The sequence below is a fragment of the Solea senegalensis genome, linkage group LG11 (assembly GCF_019176455.1).
Source record: "Solea senegalensis isolate Sse05_10M linkage group LG11, IFAPA_SoseM_1, whole genome shotgun sequence".
Taxonomy (NCBI): Eukaryota; Metazoa; Chordata; class Actinopteri; order Pleuronectiformes; family Soleidae; genus Solea; species Solea senegalensis.
In genome coordinates, this window is record NC_058031.1 from 10,876,685 (window position 1) to 10,897,800 (window position 21,116).

The following is a 21,116-nucleotide window of genomic DNA, read 5'->3' on the forward strand; positions in this document are numbered from 1 at the left end:
TAAACCTATACACATGCTGTATATACTTTTTTATTATATGTCAGCAATAATCTTCTCTGTTCCAACCTCCTTGTTGTTTGCCATCGTCCCTTAGTTCCGTTGGAGGCTCCCATGGATGTAGGTGTTGTGATACTTAACAGCACAACCATCAGAGTGACCTGGGCACCAATAGAAAGAGAGACAGTCAGAGGACACCTGCTTGGGTACAAGGTACTGATCCTGTATTTCCTCTGTCCCTTAACATAATCAGCTGCTGTCTCCATGAATAATACATATTTCTTGGGTTTATAGCAGGTGGAGCGACAACTCTGTTTGGCAGACCCTACAGATTCTCTCATTTCAAACTTTTTTTTCACTTTAGATGATCTCATCTTCACGATGAATCAGATTCACACTGTTTACAGTTCCTCTCTCTTGGGTCTTTACATTTACATTCAACGTCCCAACTGTACCTCATCTCTGCTAGCAGACTCTCCAATTGTAATGTTTCCATAAGAAAATCTCTCTTGTGGTGCAACTACTTTACATCACCCAGCATGGTCATAATAAGAGCCGAATGGTATGAAATGTTGAAATTTTGAATGTGACACTGAAACTTAGCAGTAATTTCCCCTTTCTTCATTTTTGTCTGATTTTTCTGGATCCAGATCTACTTGACCAGGACTGGTTCCAGGGGTCACCACAGAGGCCGCAGGGCAAAGGAGTCAGAAAACACCATAGTGGTGGAGACTGAGGCCAATGAGGAGAAGAAGATGATCACCGATCTCCGACCGTTCTCCCACTATACCCTGGAAGTCACTGTATTCAACAGCAAGGGAGAGGGACCTGCTTCTGAGATGCTGGCCTTTAAGACCCATGAGGGAGGTGAGGCTGAGCAAGACAGTGAAAAAAAACAGGGTTGGAGGGGGGAAGGAGCCACAATTTGGAGGGAGGTGGTAAATAAAATGGGTGAAGAGGTTTAATTAACTGACAGGGAGAGAAAAAAAGATGGAGCAACAATGGATAGACATTACAAAGATATCCAGTGAATTACTCGGTGGAATATGTGAATGACTGTTGAGATTGATTTAGGGGGAGATATTGAGCAGATGGTGATTTAGGTTAATATTCTTTATCCTCCACATGAGAGTTGTAGGGCTGGAGCCAATCCCAGTTAACATGGGGCAAAAAGCGGACTACACAGGCTGCCAATCCATTGCACAGCAAACAACCATTCACTCTCACACTCACACCTACACTCAATTGTGTCCAGTTAACCTCTGCATGTTTTTGGATCGTGGGCGGAAACCACACGTACTCCACACGCACACAGGGAGAACATGCAAACTCCATAAAGAAGGCCCTCAGTCGGACCGGGTCGCAAAAACCCAGGTCTTTTTGCTGTAAGGCAACAGTGCTAGCCACTACACCACCGTGTGGCTAGAAAAAGGTAACAGTAGATCAAAATAGTGTAATAATGCCATTAAATTCAACTGAAAGAGACCTGAAACTAATGCTTCAGACGATTAAGTCACGGCGATGTTGAAAAATCAAGTGAGCATTAAGGGCATTTCCCCAATGACTTCCATTCAAATATAGTTCTTTCTGCAACTAGCGGAGTCACACCCTTGTTGCTATTCAATATATTCTTACCTCTGGGTGATTATACAATTATACAAATGTACTTTATGTAATATCTGCCAATCACACACTGGACCTTTAGTCATTCTTGTTTGTGTTGCTGCTAGTTCCTGGTCCTCCCTTGTCCCTGACGTTGGACAGCCCATCAGAGACAGAAATGACTCTTCACTGGACGCCTCCTGACCAGCCCAATGGAATCCTTAGTGGATATCTGCTGCAATACCAACGGAGTGAGTTTTGTTTTCATTTAATCTCTGTGCATTATGTGCACAAACAGGAAATGCTTTTGTTTCATGGACCTCGCTTTCAGCCGAATCAATAACACCAGAGAAATGTCAAAAGGGAACGCTCCTAATGATGTTCATCAGTCAGTGACATGTCACTCCGAGCATTGTGTCACGCATAATGATGTGCTGAAGATCAAACAATGATGGAATGTTTTTTCCTGTCCTATAATCAGTTGTGGAGACTGATGACAGCCCCATGCAAGTAGTGACAATAGTGGATCCAACAGTCACCCATCTCACCCTGACAAACCTGGACCGCCACAGCCATTACCAGTTCTACCTGAGGGGGCGCACTGCTACTGGGGATGGAGAGCCTATATTTAGGGAGGGTGCCACCACACTGGATGGAGGTAAAAAAAAAACAAAAAAAAAAAACCTCTCTTCCTAGTCACAAATGTGACATATACAAGACCAGAATGTGATCCATTATGAATATGATTCATGTGTCTGGATGCATTTCAGGGCCTCCTACAAACTTCAGCCTGTCTGTGGGGGAAAACTCAGTGAACCTCAGCTGGGTAGCCAAAAAGAGACACAGGAATGTTAACTTCCAGATCCACTACCTCAAAAAAAAGGGTATAATCCTGACACCTATAAATACAAATAAAACCTTGATGAAATCCACTAAGGACACATTTTTCATTCCTGACCAACAAAAAAACAAACCAAGTTTTCATGTTTCTGCAGTTGACAGTAAATGGAAGAAGACAGAGGAGGTGAACTCCTCTCAGTCTTTCTACCAAATCCAGGGCCTGAGTCCTGGCTCTCATTACCGTCTACTCTTCATCTACAGCAACAAAACCTACTGGGAGACAGACATTGAGACAGAAGGAACAGGTACTATGAGCTTGCTGCCTTCGATCATCCTGTATTCTCTGCTTTACTCTCTCCTCTGGGCTGATCATCCAGAGAGTGTTGCTGCTCTGCCTGTGAAGCACTTTCAAAGGACTCAGTGATAAGAAAGCTGAGTTAGGTTAGCCATATGAAATGATCAATTACTTGCATTTGTTTCAGGTATTCTCCAGTATTTTTAAGGTTTCCTGATGAAATGCCACCCTGTCTGCTCTTGAACCTTCATCCTGTTTTCCCATTCAAAAAAACTCACTGTCTTTTCTGTTCACATCCCTCTTTTTTTCCTTCCAAAGAAGTGACAGAGATACAGCAAAGCTTCGCAACACAAGGCTGGTTTATTGGTGTTGTGAGCGCCATCGCGCTGCTGCTGCTGATACTGCTCATCCTCTGCTTCGTCAAGAGGAGCAAAGGGGGGAAGTACTCAGGCAAGTGCAGTCCACTGTGATGACTGTAAATCATTCATTGGAGAAGATGTTTGGCTGTTTTAAAAAATAATCCGTTTGAGCGTAAATGAATTCAGTATTATTATGTTCAATTTTCTAAATTAGATTTTCCTTCAAAGCCTGTGTGTAAGTGAGTAAAGTTAGTGTGGGGCCATAAAAGTGGCTGGTTTTAGTAGTAGGAAAAAAAGACAAACAAATGTACCTCAGTTATCAAGATTATTCTGATTGGAAACAAATACAGTAGTCCAAGATGACGGTGTACTTGAAATTCTCCTCAAAAAACTCTTAGTTTTGTTATTCTTTTGTTGGTTAGACAAAATCCAAAGTTCTCTTTGCCAGCCTTCTATTGTTGCAGCCTTTGCATCAAACATGTAGTAAAACAGACATCCAAGCTTGCACTTCTTTACTCTGTGACCAAATGAATAGTGAAGTAACATTCATAAACCTTAGCAGTAATTATCCTGCAGACTGAATAATACATTCCACCAAACCAACCTTTAACTCTCTGAAAAATGAATTACAGCAATGCAATATTTACAGTAATATTAATAATAGCAGTTATAAAGCTGAATGTCAGACAAGAAATGAAGTCAAATGTTAACCTGTAATCCTCATTAAAAAAATAGATGATGTGTACAGATAACGAGAATATTTTTGTTCCACTACATAAATTTGTCATTATCTTTCAGTGTAGCCCAATTTCTTAATGAATGTCTGAGACAGAGGCTTAGAAAGAAACATGGCTGAGATCGTTCTAATAATGAAATTGAATATCTGTCTCCTTTTCAGTGAAAGATAAAGAAGAAGGCCCCATGGATTCAGAGGCGCGGCCTATGAAAGATGAGACTTTTGGAGAGTACAGGTTTGCACATCATTTCTTTGAGTGTGTTTCTATAAAAGTTTTAAATTCCAATGCCTGACCTGCCCTGTTTCCTCAGCACTGTATGTTTTTTTTCTAACCCTTTGTGTTGCTTTTATTGTCCCTCTTCTCCACAAATGCTTGCCTGTGCTATGCAGATCTCTAGAAAGGTATGCTGTGATGTGATTTGCCCAAACTCACTTATTCTTTATCCCCTGCTTATGCCATACTTGTCTAATGTTGACGCTGTAATGTTTGGTACTACGTAGGGCTGCAATTAATAAGGCTATTGCTCTCGTTTAATATGCTGATTTTTGTCTAAATGATGAGCTAGGTTATTTAAACTCCAAACTAATTGCAGTTATAGCTTTCTGCATGTTTGGCTCATATGTCATTTATTTTGACGTGCCTTACACTCCTTCCCCTTCCCTCTGACTTCTTCTGTGCTCTCACTTACTTTAGTGATCTTGAGGAAAAGCGCACGGCCAGCCTGCCGTCCCTGTGCGAGGAGAGTAAACTGTGCAGCGTGGACAACCTTGACTTCAATGGCAGCAGTGCCATAACCACAGAGCTCAACATGGATGAGTCTCTGGTCAGCCAACTCAGTCGTCCCAGCGAGGGTCCAGACAGCTCGCCACTCAACCCCACCACCGCCCCCCCGGCCAACAATGGCACGACCAACTCAGTTACCATTCTCGATTAACCCCCACACAAGCATAGGGGACCACCAGACCAAAACATGTCAACACATATGTGCCCATATGCTCTTGTTCCTTAATGACTTGCTGATCCCTACTCTGACGACTGTACAACACAATCAATATATTGACTATTCAGATGGCCCTGCAGTCATCTGATCGACTGAGACTATTTTGACCAAAGGAGTGTCCAAAGTAGTGGACAATGTGAAACAATTGTGACTGACCTGAAGATGTCCTTTGACCCCCTCATCCTCGTTTATCTGTGTAGTAAATGACTAACACTCACTTCCTCCCCCTTCTTCTCTTTCCTTCTCTCTCTGCAACTAACTCTGTAGAAGGATAAAGACAGAATGATGTACAGACAGAAATATCTGAGGGACTGTCGGTGTGGTCCTATAGATGATGCGTGGTCCCATAGAAATGCAGAATCGTACAATGAAAGAGGGTGTTGGTGTGTGGAGAATCAGACAGCACATGCTGCTGTAACACATCATGAAACTTGGATATTTATCATGTCGTGACTTACTTTATGTTACACATGTCTAAGGCCATTTAATGCCTCAGATTGTACTGGACATTTTTCTTTTTTTTTATGTGTTTGAAAACAAGAGAACTTCATTTCTTGTCATCAGGTATTTTTTATATTTTATCACCTTCCTGCCATGTTATGTTCCACATTATTTACATAAAGGTCACGACTTCTCTGTATTGGCATAATTCATAGATCAAGATGTTTTCATTGAAACTAAGTGAAGCCAAGTTTCTTACTATAAATAACATTGGATGCATTACGGGGAACTTGCTGTGAAGATGCTGAGTAGCATCTGGTGTATATAGCTGCATCTACATCTATCTACTTAGCCATAATACAGTATTATTATGTACATGCTCCTTATATGTTCCTGTGCCTGCTGGGTCTGCATAGAGCACCAGAGTGATGTCATTACTCGCCTTCCTACCAGAAGTGTAATGCCATTATTGGAAATGATATTGTAATTTTTTTGTGTCAAGACCTATGTGTAGCTTTCTGTATCTGTCTTTGTCTCTTTCTACACTGTATTAAAACATTGCTGTCTCTAATTACCAACCTTTTCTTACCTATTCATCTCATACCAGGCAACATGTTTGAGGAGCAGTATTTATTTTGTACCACAGATGAGAGAGCGGAGTCTTGTGGGAAAACAATATCAAGCTTTATTTTCAGACCTTAATTAATGCGAGCTGGTGTTACAGACAGGTGTGATGATTGCTAGTTGGTGTTCAAAAGAGGCGCTCAGTTGTTAGATCAAACACAGAGAATGTATTATTTTTAGGGCTGGTAGTAATTGTTTCTATGTGCTACTACTGATGACTGGAGAACTTGAGATAATAGGTACTAGAGTGACTATGAGAAAACCTGAAAGGAACGTTGTTTTCCCCATTGAATGTAAATATAACCCCTAAAAGATTGTTCTTATGAACCCAACGATGTTTGCTAAAAATGTGAAAAAAAGGTGCAGGTTTTAAATAACTTAAAATGTTGCAATCTGTAATTTTTCTTCTTCGTACTATTGCTCTGAATTCAACCTTTCCATCTTTGACAAAAGACTGCAGTGAGATTTGGCTGTTTTAGCAAAAATAGTTGAGGTATAAAAAATGAAAAGGGAAAAAAATCCACATTGTTCTGTAGTCATTTTTGAAAATCGGAAAAATGTACATTAGTGTCATTTAGTGATAGAGGTAGTTACATTTCAACAAAAGCTAGGAGTGCTTTCCTGCACATAACCATCCATCAATGCATTGCAGTGCAGTGAATATCTGTGGAGTTTTTGTCAGAAGCAGTTATGAAAGGCAGGGATGCAGCGAGCATGCACATGCAACGTTGCTGTTCTCATTTGTCCCGTTTCAAATAAAATCTTGACACTGGCCAAATATTACCTGGCAGTCCCTGAGGTAAAGGAAATGGGATGTCTAAAATGACCAGTGACACATTCGGTGTGTGCACGCTCTCTGTTGTTGGTTATACACACACGCACACACACACACACACACACTCAGGACAAATAAAGGTTTTAAAACATTTATTTTCATACAGGAATGATGGATGACAAAATATGCCAATATTCTAACTGCTGCTAAACATCTGTGTTTGTCAGTGTTCAGAGCAAATGTTAGCTTTGAATGAGGAATGAGTGTACACACACACACACACACAGATACTCACTCAACTGCCACTCACTCTTTGCTTTTTATGTATTGAGGGGGGAAACATGAGGACGCTTTTGCTTTCCTCCATTGTTTTCCCCTATTTTTTGTAACTAAATGATAAAACATTTAAAAAAAAAGAAAAGTGAATGGGTTTGTTTAGAGGGGCCTCTTGATAATTCAGAAAAACAGACTTAACAACAACGAAAATGGGGGAGGGAGGAGGGATATGGGGTTGGGGGGTGTCCCTGCTGGAGTGTAAATGTGCCACTTTGTGGTGTGTGGGATGCTTAATAGTTGAGTGGACCTGTACCACGTGTGGGGCCAACGTAACTGTACCTGCATTATGATTCTACCACTGTAACTGAATATATGACTGAAAATAAAGTACATGGAACAATGTGTATCAATCAGGGATTCACTTTTTGTGTAGCTAGCATGAGCAGAACAAATCAATGACTATGTGACGTAAAATAGAGCAACGGGTATTGATTGAGAAGAAATCATTTCACAAGAATCAATAGGTTTTTATTAGCACTTTGTCACAGGAGGACAAGCCTGGATCAGCGTGAGATGGTCAGCGAGAGCTGGTGTTGAACTGATTAAAGTAGTTCTTCGTGGGTTTGTTGGTGTATAGCTTCTGGTTCAGGAACTCCTGGCTGAGAGAGACACAAACACAAAGATTCACACAGTAACTTACTGTCTCCAAAAATGTCATTTTAAGTCTGAATTATTCATTACCCCTCACATCCAAAATGTATTCTCTGGCACGACTTGCAGAGTGGGTGCACAGTATGTACAGTATGTGTGTGCAGTGCTTACTGGGTCTGCTGCTCACGAGCCAGCTGCACGTTGTGCTGGTCCATCTGAATCCTTTTCTGTCTCCTAAGCTCTGCTGCCTTTGTCTCCTCATCCTCTGCTTCTCTGGACAGCTTCAGGAGCTGAAGGTCCCATGCTGCATCCTGCATCTTCTCAGCATCACGCTGTCTCTAAATACATGAATGTCTAGAGTGAAAATGCTTGGGGATACCAGGTTGAAAGAAAATCAGTCATTTCTTTTTGGGTCAGGTTTTTAGACAGTACTAGTCCTTAAAATATGAAATAGGAGAATATCTTTTGCGTGGATGCTGTTCATCCCCCCATTAGAATGTGGCTCAGCAAGTTATTTATACAATTTATGTTGATATTTCCTTTAAGTTATCACAAGAGTAAAATATTATGGAAACCACAATTTGGAAGGAATTCTGAGGGAAAGTGGAGCTAATAGAGGTCTTGGAAAAGGGTAAGAATATGATTAATTGCTTATTTGTGTATGAGGAATACATTATAATTTAGGAATACCCCAGTACCTGTCTCTCATGGCGCTGTGCCTCTCTCTCCCTATGGATGGTGCTCAGCTGCTCAGGGCTCATCCCCTTCCACCGGTCAGTCAGAACCCGGTGTGTCGTCCCTGCTGCTTCTGCACACTCTGTCATCATGTCCGATGTCAATGTGTGCCACATCTCTGCACGATTCTCCCTCTCCTCTCTCCTGTGCTGCTCCCTCAGTTTCTCTGCCTGCTCTGCAGCCTGTGGACCACATGTCAGTGTGAACCCTTAGCAGGGATCCAGGAACAGTTGATCTTTCTCTTGATGACTGGAAAACCAGCTTTACAAATCCCAACCACTATTATGGTGGTACTTCTAGCATTCTAGCATAGACCCAAGAATGAACCATATGGTAAATGTCCTCCTGAGAGATTCAGTCAGTGGCATGTGCTTCATGCATGTGTTTATTAGAGAAACCACACATGTGTCAGAATATAACCTGAAAGACTTGTAATGATACCTCCCAATGGAGGATTCAATCAAGTGCATTCAGGCAAATGAAAGGAGAGCTAAATGGAAGCTTTTAAAACAGACAAGGCCCATGCGTACATCAGTGCTGTTTAACCACCCATGGTGCTTTTTTTTTGGCAATGAACATGAAAGCTTCCTGCAGCAAGTGTGTGCATGACTTAACATTTTCAATTAGCACTTGAGAACATCATGTCACATCTCAAAACCCCACTGGATTTTGCTTTTCAACACTCACTCAAAATCAGCAGGTGGTGTGTGAGTGTCTTGTCTGTGTGTCCATCTGCATGTACTGTACCAGAGCGCGGTTGTAGTTGTCGAGTGCCATGCGTAGAGCTTTCTTACATTCCTCCTCTAGTGCCGCTTCTTGAACCCCCCTTGCGTCCTGATGCATTAGTTCTCTGCTCACAAGCATCTCTGTGAAACACGGGTGAGAACAAGTTTGAAATCATTTTTTAGACACCCACATTGGCCACTACCCATTGTTCAGAGCTCTTCAATGACACAGTCACACATATCGGTTATCTGTGATGAGCATCCATCAATGCCACCTGGCAATAAGGGCTGTGTGCGTGGGAGTGTGTGATTGTTTGAGCAGTACAGCATGAAGCATGTGTGATTTACAGCAGCTACAGTGTGTCCCATGTCAGATCATCTGTGATTACAGTGTGCTTGCTTGTCTCTTTTCACCTCGGTGCTTGTTTCCCATGAGTCTTCTTGCCTTGTCTTCCTTCTGCACTCGCAGATCTCTTTCTGTCTTTTTAATTTGTTCTCTCTTCGTTTGCTCTTCTCTGATCCCCTCTCCCTGTACATGAAACAAGAACAAAGCCCTCCAGCACTTAATGTGATGACTAACTTAACCCTTTGCTGGACTATGTTCTCCTGCTGTTGATGCCCACCATGCACCTGATAATCACTCAAAGCCTACCTGAAAAACCTGCATACTTGCAGGGCCCAGCTCACTCTCTGGAATAGTGATCATGGATGCCCCCTTCAGGCCACACTTGAGACCAGCATCACTGGAGTCCTCCACATGCTGCTGAGTGACCCAGTGCTTGACCAAGTCAGCATGCACAGCTGCTCGCCTCTCTCTTTCTTCAGTGTCTTGTTGCAGCAGTATGTTGTCATGATACTGTCTCAGTTTATCTGTATAATATTGAGAGCAAACACATCTGGCATTAGTGTGTATTATTGGACAAAGATAATTTAATAAATGAGGAGGGATTTAGGTCATATTCTGGGAACAAGTCACCATGGTGACTTTAGTCTGTGCATGGCTCAAACCCCAGTTTACCGAAAGCTTTGTCTTGTCGCTGCTCCATGTTTTGCCGATGCTTTTTCTCCTGGACTTGTTGGTTTAGAACATCAAGGGCAACACCCATCACACGTACCCGGGTGTTGAAGATTCTGGCCTTGCGTGCAGTCTCTGCAGACCTTCTCCTTTCTACAGCCTTTTCAATAGACTGGTCAACAGGCAAATCCACTTTGTACATGCTTACAGTTTCAAGTGAGCTGGAAGGGAGTAAACACAACATTATATCAGGTTTGTCACTCAAAATTTCAGTGAAAAATAAATATATGTAGCATAAACACATAGTAATGAAAATGCTCTAAAGTCAAATCAAAATAAAAGTATAGAGAAAATGAATCATCAAAAGGTCTCACACTCAAGAAATTACATTTTGAATAATATCTTTCTCAAAACATGTAAAACACCATCTTGGCTGAATATCGTAATATTTATTTTTAAATACATATTTTAAACTAGAATATGCACCTTAAAACAAGACAGAACGGGACAAGCTTCTACACACGAATAATGAAAAATATAGCTAGAATATTGACTATGACATCATAAAAATGGCTTCACTGATACAGACTGTAACAAGGTTCTATGAAGTCAGATGTATTTTCTGTTAAGACGACTGAAATAATCGATTCAAAATGAACACTCACCTCCGACAGGTAAACTATTTGAAATAATTTACGGCAAAGACAAATGAGATGACCTCTGTGTGTGAAGCAGCTCCGTGTCATGTTGCGTTGGTAACTATGGCAACATCTCAACACAGGGACTTATGTTAATAATAAATGACATAAACATATTTTAGCCATGCACATGTACAAACATAAAACCTCTATGACGTTAACATTATATTTAATAATAGTTTAATACACCTCCATCCATGTTGGTGAATTCTGAACACATCAAAAGCTGAACTCCGGAGAGGAAAACGCTCGATATGGTCTCGCGAGAAACCGCGATATTTCACGTCGCGCGCTCTAGGGTTTTCCTGTTCGACTGTAAAATGGCGCATTGTTGTCACAGATACGACGCTGTTATTTGTCTTAGATTATGACGCTATTTAGGATGTTACGCCTAATATGCAACTCGTAATGTCTCTTGCGCATAGGCCAGTCATACATTGAACGGGGATTCATTCATTTGCGTGCATGCTTCGCTTTTTAGAAGTACGTTTTCGATAAACACTTGTTAGCATTAGCAACATTTTACTTGCAAACACCCACTGCAGTTTTTTAGAACGGCGACACAAATACAACGAAAATGGGCTATTTAAAACTGATAGAGATCGAAAACTTCAAGTCATATAAAGGAAGACAGATCATTGGACCCTTTCACAAGTTTACTGCAATCATCGGACCCAATGGATCTGGTATGTTTTGATCGTGGCTAGTGCTGAATGAACATAGCTTATTAGCATCGACTAGCAGTCAAGCACATCGCTGTGATGTCTCTCTGACATTAGATTTAGTCACAACCTCTACTTTCTAACTTACTATCGTCAGTATTACCCAATGCATCTGTATTATATGATTTGCAACTGTTGGCTTGCACATTTTGTACGTTGACATTTGTAAGAGGATTATATTAACCCTTAAACACAGTTATATTATGTCGTCTTTTTATGAACATGGACAGTTCGTTCTGCTTCGGGCTGTAACTAACAATTGTTCAAAACGACGATGTCATCAGTGATTTGTTCTGTTAATAAATAAAACTCCTTAAAATGTTATCTGTTAATATATGTTTAGTGGTGTTTAGTGATTACAGCCCTATTCTTCCTCACACAGGACATGGTCAAAACTTTATTAACGCATGTATCTAATGAACCATACACCCTGACTGTGTTCAGTTCATATTTTATTGTTGATGCTAAAACTGTTGATGTCACTTGTAGGAAAGTCCAACCTCATGGATGCCATCAGCTTTGTGCTGGCGGAGAAGACCAGTAACTTGCGTGTGAAGACTCTAAAAGATCTTATCCATGGAGCACCTGTGGGGAAGCCAGCTGCCAACAGAGCCTTTGTCAGTATGGTGTACCAGGAGGACAATGGAGAGGAGCGCTCCTTCACAAGGGCCATTATTGGTATGAACTGTCACTGACTGTCATTAATGTTTTGGTCATTTTCTTCATGTCAATATAATTGGATCTGTTCAATGAAACATCCGTAAAGCCACATTTTGATCTTTCTGATGTTTACCTTCTCTAATGTGCATTAGGTTCCTCCTCTGAATATCGCATCAACAACAAGGTAGTGGGCCTGCCTGAGTACAGTGAGGAGTTGGAAAAACTTGGCATCCTTATCAAAGCTAGGAACTTCCTGGTCTTTCAGGTGAGAACGAAATCCTAAAACTTCCAAGTCGAAAAAATTTTTTTTATGTCCTGTCATAATACTTTTTGCGCAGCCACGGGTTTGCCGTCTGACATTTGTGCTTCAGTGAATTCAGGACTAGACTGTCTGATAAGCATTGCTTTTCATGTACCCTTGTACTAAATTATTTGCTTTTGTTAAAAATATTGAGGAATTGATAATATAATATATATAAGTTATGGCTGTGATAAACAGTACTTCCTGTTTGTGGGAGTGTTATGTTTGTTGTATCTAGATCACAGCAGAGGCCCATATCGTGTAATTACATATATATTTTTGGTAAGGAATTTTGAAGGTTGATTTTGTAATCACAGTTTGGCTCACTCACTTTTTAATCTCTAGGGAGCTGTGGAGTCCATTGCCATGAAGAATCCCAAGGAGCGTACTGCTCTGTTTGAGGAGATTTCCCGTTCTGGAGAGCTGGCCCAGGAATATGACCGCAGGAAGAAGGAGATGGTGAAAGCAGAAGAGGACACTCAGTTCAATTATCATCGGAAGAAAAACATTGCTGCTGAGCGCAAAGAAGCAAAGCAAGAGAAAGAGGAGGTTTGTTGCACAAGTTGGTCACAAAAGCAGAATCTCTGCAGTTTAATATACTCCTATACAGGGGTGATTTAGCTTCATAGTTTTGACATTTGAGCCTTTCTGTCTTAAAATTGTTGTCTGTCACACTTGTGACACTGTTGTTGCTGCCTACCCTGGCAAGGGCATTTTAAAATAGATTTTGTCCTTTATGTAAAGCACATACTATCTATGTCTTCAGAAATTAACTGTGTTTCTCCTTTCAGGCTGAGCGCTATCAGCGCCTGAAGGATGAAGTAGCAAGGGCCAGTGTTCAGTTGCAGCTCTTCAAGCTTTACCACAATGAAACTGAGCTTGAGAAACTAAATAAAGAGCTGGGCCAGCGGAACAAGGAGATAGATAAGGACCGTAAAAAGATGGACCATGTGGAGGAGGAACTGAAGGATAAGAAGAAGGAGCTGGGCAGAATGATGAGGGAGCAGCAGACCATTGAGAAAGAAATCAAGTAAGTAACATGCCATGTCATATTTTCTTAATACACGTGCAATACATTGATCCTGTGCCATTTACAATGAGTGTTCTTGGTCATGTGACTTTTCGCAGAGAGAAAGATTCTGAGTTGAACCAAAAGAGGCCACAGTACATCAAGGCCAAAGAGAACACCTCACACAAGATCAAGAAGCTTGAGGCGGCACGCAAATCATTGCAAAATGCTCAGAAGATGTACAAGAAACGCAAGGGAGACATGGATGAGCTGGATAAAGAGATGAAGGCGGTGGAACTGACCAAGCAAGAGTTTGAGGAGAGAATGGAGGAGGAGGCGCAGAGTCAGGGCCAGGATCTCACTCTGGAGGAAAACCAGGTCTGATATCTTTTGCAAGTTGCTGAGATTGAATTGTTTATTTTATCTGTTTGATATCTTTCAAGCTAATATTATTCCTTAAGGACTTGTTCAAAATTATTTGAGATTGCAGTCAAAGTTCCAATAAAACCGCTGACTACCATCCGCATGTCCTAGATGAATGTGCAGACATCAGTAGAGCGACAGCATATGTTGTGCACAGGTAGTCAAGTGACTTAATACAACCCACTGTTTCTCTCTCCCCTCCAGGTCAAGCAGTACCATCGTCTGAAGGAGGAGGCCAGTAAACGTGCAGCAACACTGGCACAGGAGCTGGAGAAGTTCAACCGTGACCAAAAGGCAGACCAGGACCGCCTTGATTTGGAAGAGAGAAAGAAAGTTGAGACAGAGGTAAATGAAATAATAACAAATAAAACTTAATGTGTTTTTGCATTTAATTGAATGCATATAATAATATATTTTGTTGTTCTTGTTCTTTCCAGGCCAAAATCAAACAAAAGATCAGGGAAATTGAGGAAAACCAGAAACGTATTGAGAAATTAGAGGATTATATTTCCACCAGCAGGTATGCTGCTTCACTGGGTCAGTGTATTGATTTGATTTCTCATTATTATACTCTTTAATTCACCTGCTTGTGTTCTGTTACCCCTCAGGCAGTCACTGGATGAGCAGAAGCGCATGGAGGAGGAGCTGACCGAGGAGGTGGAGATGGCCAAGAGGAGGATTGATGAGATAAACATGGAGCTTAACCAGGTACACAACACAAACCCACAAGAAAGAAAATTATATTGCAAATGAGATATTAACCTGCTTCTTAAATCTATGCTCATGAAGTGTGCAACAACAAACTTCATTTCTGTATGATGTTTTATGTGTCTGTTTGATAGGAAAGACCTAGTGTGTGTCACACATTATGTGTTTGAAAACTCAATCAGGGTTGATGCTGATGACTCATGCAGTAAATACAAAATGGAACATACAGTATTTCATTGTGTGCAAACATTTGATTCATAATAACAATTTTCTTTGTATTAAATTTAAGAGCAGAAACTTGGCTTGTGTTTGATTGCAAAAACAACCAATCACAATAAACACTTTATAGTTAACATTACAGAACCTCTTCCCAGTGGTGAGGAATAATGAGTTGAAACCGACATCATGAACAATAAAATGTTATTGTCTTTTTTGTAGGTAATGGAGCAGCTTGGAGATGCTAGAATTGACAGACAGGAGAACAGTCGCCAGCAGCGCAAGGCTGAAATAATGGAGAGTATCAAACGACTCTACCCAGGCTCAGTGGTAAGAAAACTGACTGTTCTTAGTACAATTTTAGTTCATCAGCTCATGCTGGAGAACCTACACTTTATTTCTTTCCTCCTGGATTTAGTGAAAGCATGTGTGAATAACAATGCTACCTTTTCTGTCCTCAGTATGGTCGTCTTATTGACCTGTGTCAGCCCACTCAGAAGAAGTATCAGATTGCTGTGACCAAAGTGTTGGGCAAGAACATGGATGCCATCATTGTTGACTCGGAGAAGACTGGAAGAGATTGTATTCAGTACATCAAAGAGCAGAGAGGAGAGCCTGAGACCTTCCTTCCTCTTGACTACCTTGAGGTAAATTCTAGAAACTAATGATAGTAGCTCTGCTCAGTTAGAGTCAGACCATGCAGTTTCAAAACTGCCGTCCAAGGAAACATGTGATTTTCATTTATAGTCTGAAAAGCATGTCAAATTAATTTGATGCTGCCCAAATAGTTTTTTGCAGCAACACATTGAAATATTAATTTTACGCGAGGTTTCTGAAGCAAACTTTATTGGTTTATTAGTTTCTGTTAAATGCCAGGCTCTAGTTTTGGTAGAAAGCTTATCAGAATTATAAATGGCTTCATTAAAAGACTCTTAATAAGCACATTTTCTTGTAACAAAGGTGAAACCAACTGATGAGAAACTGCGAGAGTTGCGAGGAGCCAAGCTGGTGATTGATGTGATTCGCTATGAGCCTCCTCACATTAAGAAAGCTCTGCAATATGCATGTGGGAACGCCTTGGTCTGTGAGAACGTAGAAGATGCTCGAAGGATCGCTTTTGGAGGTCCATATCGACACAAGGTACGTGACCTAGGTTGGGCTGCTATTTCAGGCATTCACATGTCCACTGTCGACATGGCTGTGCAGGAAACGACTGGAAAGCTATTGTTCTTGCACAAATTTCAACCTAACCTTGTCTTTGCTGTCCTTCTCCAGACTGTAGCCCTGGACGGTACTCTGTTTCAGAAGTCTGGAGTCATCTCTGGAGGAGCCAGTGACCTGAAGGCCAAGGCCAGGCGCTGGGATGAGAAAGCAGTGGACAAGCTCAAGGAAAAGAAAGAAAAACTGACAGAAGAGCTCAAGGTAACCTTTAAACAGAAATAAATCAGTTTCTGTTTTAGTCTGTTAAATTTTTTTGCAGGGACTTCATAATGTGTAATCTACCTCGTAAGATAAATTCTTTTGTAATTCAGAGTGGTAATGTTGCTCATGCTATTTCTTTGTTATTTTGTCTGAAATAATTGTGCAGCCTAATATGTTTTTAAGTTTTCAGTGCTGCATCTAACAGCTGCCTTATGACAATTTCCACTTGATATTTGTCTGTGTAGGAGCAAATGAAGGCCAAGAGGAAGGAGGCAGAGCTGCGTCAGGTGCAGTCTCAGGCCCACGGTCTGCAGATGAGACTCAAATACTCCCAGAGTGACTTGGAGCAGACAAAAACCCGCCACCTCTCCCTGAACATGCAGGTACAGCATGCTTACGACTCATTACTTTATAATTCCTGTTTTTCGTGGCTGTAGAAACTGTTGTACTCAAGCTCGTATTATTTGTGTCATTCAGGAAAAGTCGAAGCTTGAGAGCGAATTGGCAAACTTTGGCCCTCGCATCAACGACATCAAGAGGATTATCCAGTCCCGTGAGAGGGAGATCACTGACCTACGGGACCGCATGAACCTGGTGAGGCTGACGTCAAGTGAGGCTCATTTAGAGTTTGGTTTCTGAGTTTTTGCCATTGGTGTAAAATCAGTATGAATGTTTTTGTTTTCTAGGTGGAAGATGAAGTGTTTGTGGACTTCTGTGAGGAGATTGGAGTGAGGAACATCCGAGAGTTTGAGGAGGAGAAGGTGAAGAGGCAAAATGAAATCGCAAAAAAGCGGTGAGTTCATTCAGATTGTTAGTTCAAGCTGAAATAGACGTATGTTTGGCCTATGTCTTGCATGTCCCTATCAGCATCTTGTCACTGCTGCATCTTTATGACAGTGAACCGGAACAAACAGGAACCGCTACAGACAGGAACGCTGTTTATCTGTGTAATGTAACCTCACATCCATCATTTTCCCTCAGTCTTGAGTTTGAGACTCAGAAGACCCGCCTTGGCATCCAGGTCGATTATGAGAAGAATCAGTTGAAGGAGGACCAGGAGAAAGTCATGATGTGGGAACAGACAGTCAAGAAGGACGAGGCTGAAATAGAGCGACTTAAGAAGGTAAAAACATTGTGATGGATAAAAATGTAGCTTATGTCCCAATATTTGATATGCAAATTCATACATCTGTGTCCTTGTCTCTTGAAGGAGGAGCACAGACACATGAAGATCATTGATGAGACAATGGCACAACTGCAAGACCTGAAGAACCAGCACCTCACCAAGAAATCTGAAGTCAATGATAAGAACCATGAGATGGAGGAGATCCGCAAAAAACTGGGGGGTGCCAACAAGTCAGTGGCTGCACACACACACATGGACATCTCAACTTATGTTTTTTGATGTTGTAATTATAAATCACCTTTGTGTCACGTTGTGCTAAAAGTGTGCTTGTACTATATAATCCAGGGAGTTAACACAGCTCCAGAAAGAGGTGACAGCCATCGAGACCAAACTGGAACAGAAGCGCAGCGACCGTCACAACTTGCTGCAAGCCTGCAAAATGCAGGATATCAGGTTGCCTCTTCGTTCTGGCACTATGGATGATATCAGCCAGGGCGAGGTAAGCACAAATATACAAATGCAGGCGCTTCATTTTATGCCACTGGAATAATAACAGAATAATTCCATTCTTCTTTTTGTCTGCTATAAAAGGGGAGTTCACAGGCGGATGACTCCAGCAGCCAGAGGACGTCCAGTACTGTTCTTGCTAAAGAGGCTCTAATAGAAATTGATTACGGCAACCTGTCTGAAGACCTCAAGGTAGCTAGTCCCAACGTCACCTTTGCCTCACATTTAAAACAATCCAGTTTGACGCCCTCTCATTATTCTTTAATTAAATCTAGCCCTCGTAAATGTTATGAGGCTTTGTAAGTGGCGGTAATGATGGTAATATCAGTCTTGGAAAAATGGGATCTCTGCTCTCATTAATCACATTTGACTTCCTGCAGGACACACTTTCAGATGAAGAGATCAAGGCGGAGACAAACACGCTGCAGCAGCGTCTGAATGAGCAACAGAGCATCTTACAGAGGATCAGTGCACCCAACATGAAAGCCATGGAGAAGCTGGAGAGCGTCAGGGACAAGTTCCAAGAGACCAGTGATGGTGAGATGATGGCAGTGGTTAAATGTTGGTGCAGACAACACCAGGCCCTTTTGTGAGCCTGTTGATGATAATATTATATAATATGTATTTTCAGAGTTCGAAGCTGCTCGTAAGAGAGCCAAGAAGGCCAAGCAGGCCTTTGAGCAGATTAAAAAGGAAAGGTATGATCGATTCAATACCTGCTTTGAATCTGTGGCCACCAACATTGACGAGATATACAAGGCCCTCTCACGCAACAGCAGTGCTCAGGTATGTTTAAAAACACATTTTTAAATAAAGGTCACAATCATCTGCTTGAGTACAACTCACTTTATTTCCTAACTTTCCATATTATATTTTATTACTTCCTTTAAGCATGTAAAGTACTTTGGGCCAAAGGGGGTTGTTATTAAATGTACAATAAAAATACATTTAACCATGACCATAAATATTTAAAGGAGAACTTTTCACCCAGAGTGTGTGTTTCTTTCTGTAGGCCTTCCTTGGCCCAGAGAACCCTGAGGAGCCGTACCTGGATGGCATTAATTATAACTGTGTGGCTCCAGGAAAGAGGTTCAGGCCCATGGACAACTTGTCTGGAGGAGAGAAGACAGTTGCTGCCCTTGCTCTGCTCTTTGCCATCCACAGGTGAAACAATGGAATGGAAGATCCAGTCTGAATACTTAATACTCTTTCTGCACTCTTGGTATAACAGTAAAATCTCTCCTCCTTGTCTGTAGCTACAAACCCGCGCCCTTCTTTGTCCTGGATGAGATTGACGCTGCTCTGGACAACACTAACATCGGCAAGGTCTGTTCAGATGTTAAATTAGATGCAATTGTGTGAGATGATTTTTGATGGTCACATTAGTAACATACTAAAACTCGTAATATCCTGTGAATCGAAGGTGGCGAATTACATCAAAGACCAGTCGGTGCAGAACTTCCAGGCCATTGTCATTTCTCTGAAGGAGGAATTCTACACCAAGGCAGATTCACTCATCGGTGTTTATCCAGAGGTTTGTGTCTCACTGTTGTCTTCATAAAACTTAAACTCAAATTGCATTTACAAACAGAATTTCTTCATTGAACCTTTATTTAACCAGGAAGTCTCGAGATAAAAAAATCTCTCTTTTTGATGGAGAACTGGCGAAAACAGCTCAGCAATTAAAGTTAAAATAATAATACACAAAACATACAATAGAATATAAAACTGTAGGTAGAATTCACTTAAACCAGCTGCAATTTTCTGTCACAGCACTTTTAAAGGGGATAATATCAAGCTTGATTGCTTGTATAAATAATTTGTTTAACTGAAAAAAAGGGCTGTTTTGATGAGTAGCTTATAATTTTTCAGTCAAAATCTGCTGGTCCGACACATCAAATTTCTTCAAATGCTCTGTTGTACCTAATTTATAAATAATTTTTGACATTTCTTTGACTTGATGATGATCAAATCATCATACGCTGTTGTTGAATACATGTACATTGGAAGCTTCATTTAAATTGCAGTTAAATTATAACACATTTTTCTCTTCTCTGGCCACAGCAAGGGGATTGTGTCATCAGCAAAGTTCTCACCTTTGACCTCTCTCAGTATCCTGATGCCAACCCAAATCCGAATGAATAGGACGTGACTCCTAACGGTGGAATCTGGCAAGTTGTATGTACATCTGTTACTCGCTTGTGTACTCTGTAGACACAAACCATGTATCCCTTAGGCCCCACCTATTCTTCACTATTGTTTTTATGTGTATGTATTTTTTGGAAATGGATTGGATTAGTGAATTAGTGATATTTTCTTTTTTTTTATTTGCAGGTTGTTGTTCTTTATTAACTGCAACAACCAAGATTTATGTACATTTATAAAAATTGTCTGTTTCTCAATTTGGCCTTACAAGAGTCATTAAAAATGAGGAAACTTAGTTATCACCCAGCGTTTTTAAGAGACTGAAAAGTTTTTATCATGCAGTAAAACATTAAATTGACCTGAATCAAGCCTTTGCTCTGAACTTTTATACTGCCCTTCTGTCAGCGATGTACTTCAAAGCCTTTTCCTGTCTCCTGTTGTATTTACTCCAAGATTTTCTTTGTCTTCTATATTTTTTAGAAGCTCAATCAGGAAAGTGTCGCATGGATACATTCCCATATGTGATCACTAAATTAAATCATTTGTTAAATATCAAAATGTCAAATGTGTAATCCGAGTTCAAGGAAATGTACGGAGGTGTATGAATTACTCTTTTCTCTTTATATTCCCTGATATCAGCTGTAGGCAAATGGAAAACATATGAGTGAGAATTTTCTGTCAGGATTTTTTTTGTGATAGTTTTGCTTCAATAAATACATTTCTAAATATTTACGCTCCTTTCATTTTCTTTTGTAGTGCAAGCTTGCATCCCGTTTACAGCTCGAATGCTGTTTTCTCCCTCAAGCTTCTGCATTGGGGGGAATTTTCTGATTTCTAAGCTTTTACTTGAACTTACATGAACTCGTTCTGCAGCGTTCATCTTGCTGCATTAGTTTCCATCCCATAAGCAAAGAGTCTTTGCTTTGCAAGCCAAGACTATTTATAGAGGCTCTCAATTTTCACACCTTAACATTTGCAGTGGGGGCAGTGACTAACGCATGCACCCATCTTCTCATCACGGCTGTCTGCACTCACTGTCCCATTTCACAGTCTCTCTTTAGCATATTTTTACAGGAACAAACTCACCTGTGATGTCGGGTGTCTTTT

General features: G+C 40.9%; 3 protein-coding genes across 6 annotated transcripts in view; 2 read left to right on the forward strand and 1 right to left on the reverse strand.

Annotated features, from left to right (window-relative positions):
- The window catches only part of l1cama (L1 cell adhesion molecule, paralog a), a 40,374-nt gene extending 33,024 nt beyond the window's left edge, over positions 1-7,350 (forward strand). For 3 of the 4 annotated variants that reach the window (XM_044038323.1, XM_044038322.1, XM_044038326.1), the window contains 10 exons: positions 95-210; positions 648-864; positions 1,728-1,850; positions 2,081-2,257; positions 2,370-2,483; positions 2,595-2,744; positions 3,053-3,184; positions 3,992-4,064; positions 4,220-4,231; positions 4,524-7,350. In XM_044038323.1, the coding sequence (XP_043894258.1) occupies positions 95-210; positions 648-864; positions 1,728-1,850; positions 2,081-2,257; positions 2,370-2,483; positions 2,595-2,744; positions 3,053-3,184; positions 3,992-4,064; positions 4,220-4,231; positions 4,524-4,764 (1,355 nt within the window). In that variant the 3' untranslated portion in view covers positions 4,765-7,350. The remainder of the gene's footprint in view (positions 1-94; positions 211-647; positions 865-1,727; positions 1,851-2,080; positions 2,258-2,369; positions 2,484-2,594; positions 2,745-3,052; positions 3,185-3,991; positions 4,065-4,219; positions 4,232-4,523) is intronic. The other variant, XM_044038325.1, reaches the window with a different exon arrangement.
- Positions 7,351-7,452: 102 nt separating this feature from the next.
- On the reverse strand, positions 7,453-11,008 carry ribc1 (RIB43A domain with coiled-coils 1). The gene is made up of 8 exons (XM_044038330.1): positions 10,738-11,008; positions 10,076-10,293; positions 9,710-9,927; positions 9,472-9,586; positions 9,080-9,198; positions 8,296-8,514; positions 7,769-7,935; positions 7,453-7,605 (listed from the first exon to the last, which is right to left on the reverse strand). The coding sequence occupies exons 2-8, from the start codon at positions 10,272-10,274 to the stop codon at positions 7,524-7,526; spliced, it is 1,119 nt and encodes a 372-aa protein (XP_043894265.1). The 5' UTR covers positions 10,275-10,293; positions 10,738-11,008; the 3' UTR covers positions 7,453-7,523.
- A 51-nt stretch (positions 11,009-11,059) lies between these two features.
- smc1a (structural maintenance of chromosomes 1A) lies at positions 11,060-20,737 on the forward strand. The gene is made up of 26 exons (XM_044038327.1): positions 11,060-11,456; positions 11,982-12,170; positions 12,305-12,417; positions 12,799-13,002; positions 13,245-13,483; positions 13,582-13,840; positions 14,090-14,230; positions 14,323-14,405; positions 14,494-14,593; positions 15,032-15,139; positions 15,271-15,456; positions 15,770-15,949; positions 16,085-16,231; positions 16,477-16,614; positions 16,709-16,825; positions 16,918-17,024; positions 17,213-17,354; positions 17,442-17,587; positions 17,703-17,856; positions 17,949-18,056; positions 18,245-18,401; positions 18,496-18,650; positions 18,877-19,028; positions 19,121-19,190; positions 19,288-19,398; positions 19,929-20,737. The coding sequence occupies exons 1-26, from the start codon at positions 11,348-11,350 to the stop codon at positions 20,007-20,009; spliced, it is 3,696 nt and encodes a 1,231-aa protein (XP_043894262.1). The 5' UTR covers positions 11,060-11,347; the 3' UTR covers positions 20,010-20,737.
- The last annotated feature ends 379 nt before the right edge of the window (positions 20,738-21,116 follow it).

Coding starts and splice junctions, on each gene's coding strand:
- ribc1 (XM_044038330.1), bottom strand. CDS start 10,274: ATGTACAAAGTGGATTTGCCTGTTGACCAGTCTATTGAAAAGGCTGTA. Junction 9,587..9,709: donor CAAGTATGCAGGTTTTTCAG/GTAGGCTTTGAG, acceptor TTTCATGTACAG/GGAGAGGGGATCAGAGAAGA. Junction 7,936..8,295: donor CACAGCGCCATGAGAGACAG/GTACTGGGGTAT, acceptor TCATGTATTTAG/AGACAGCGTGATGCTGAGAA.
- smc1a (XM_044038327.1), top strand. CDS start 11,348: ATGGGCTATTTAAAACTGATAGAGATCGAAAACTTCAAGTCATATAAA. Junction 18,651..18,876: donor CACGCAACAGCAGTGCTCAG/GTATGTTTAAAA, acceptor TTCTTTCTGTAG/GCCTTCCTTGGCCCAGAGAA. Junction 19,399..19,928: donor TCATCGGTGTTTATCCAGAG/GTTTGTGTCTCA, acceptor CTCTGGCCACAG/CAAGGGGATTGTGTCATCAG.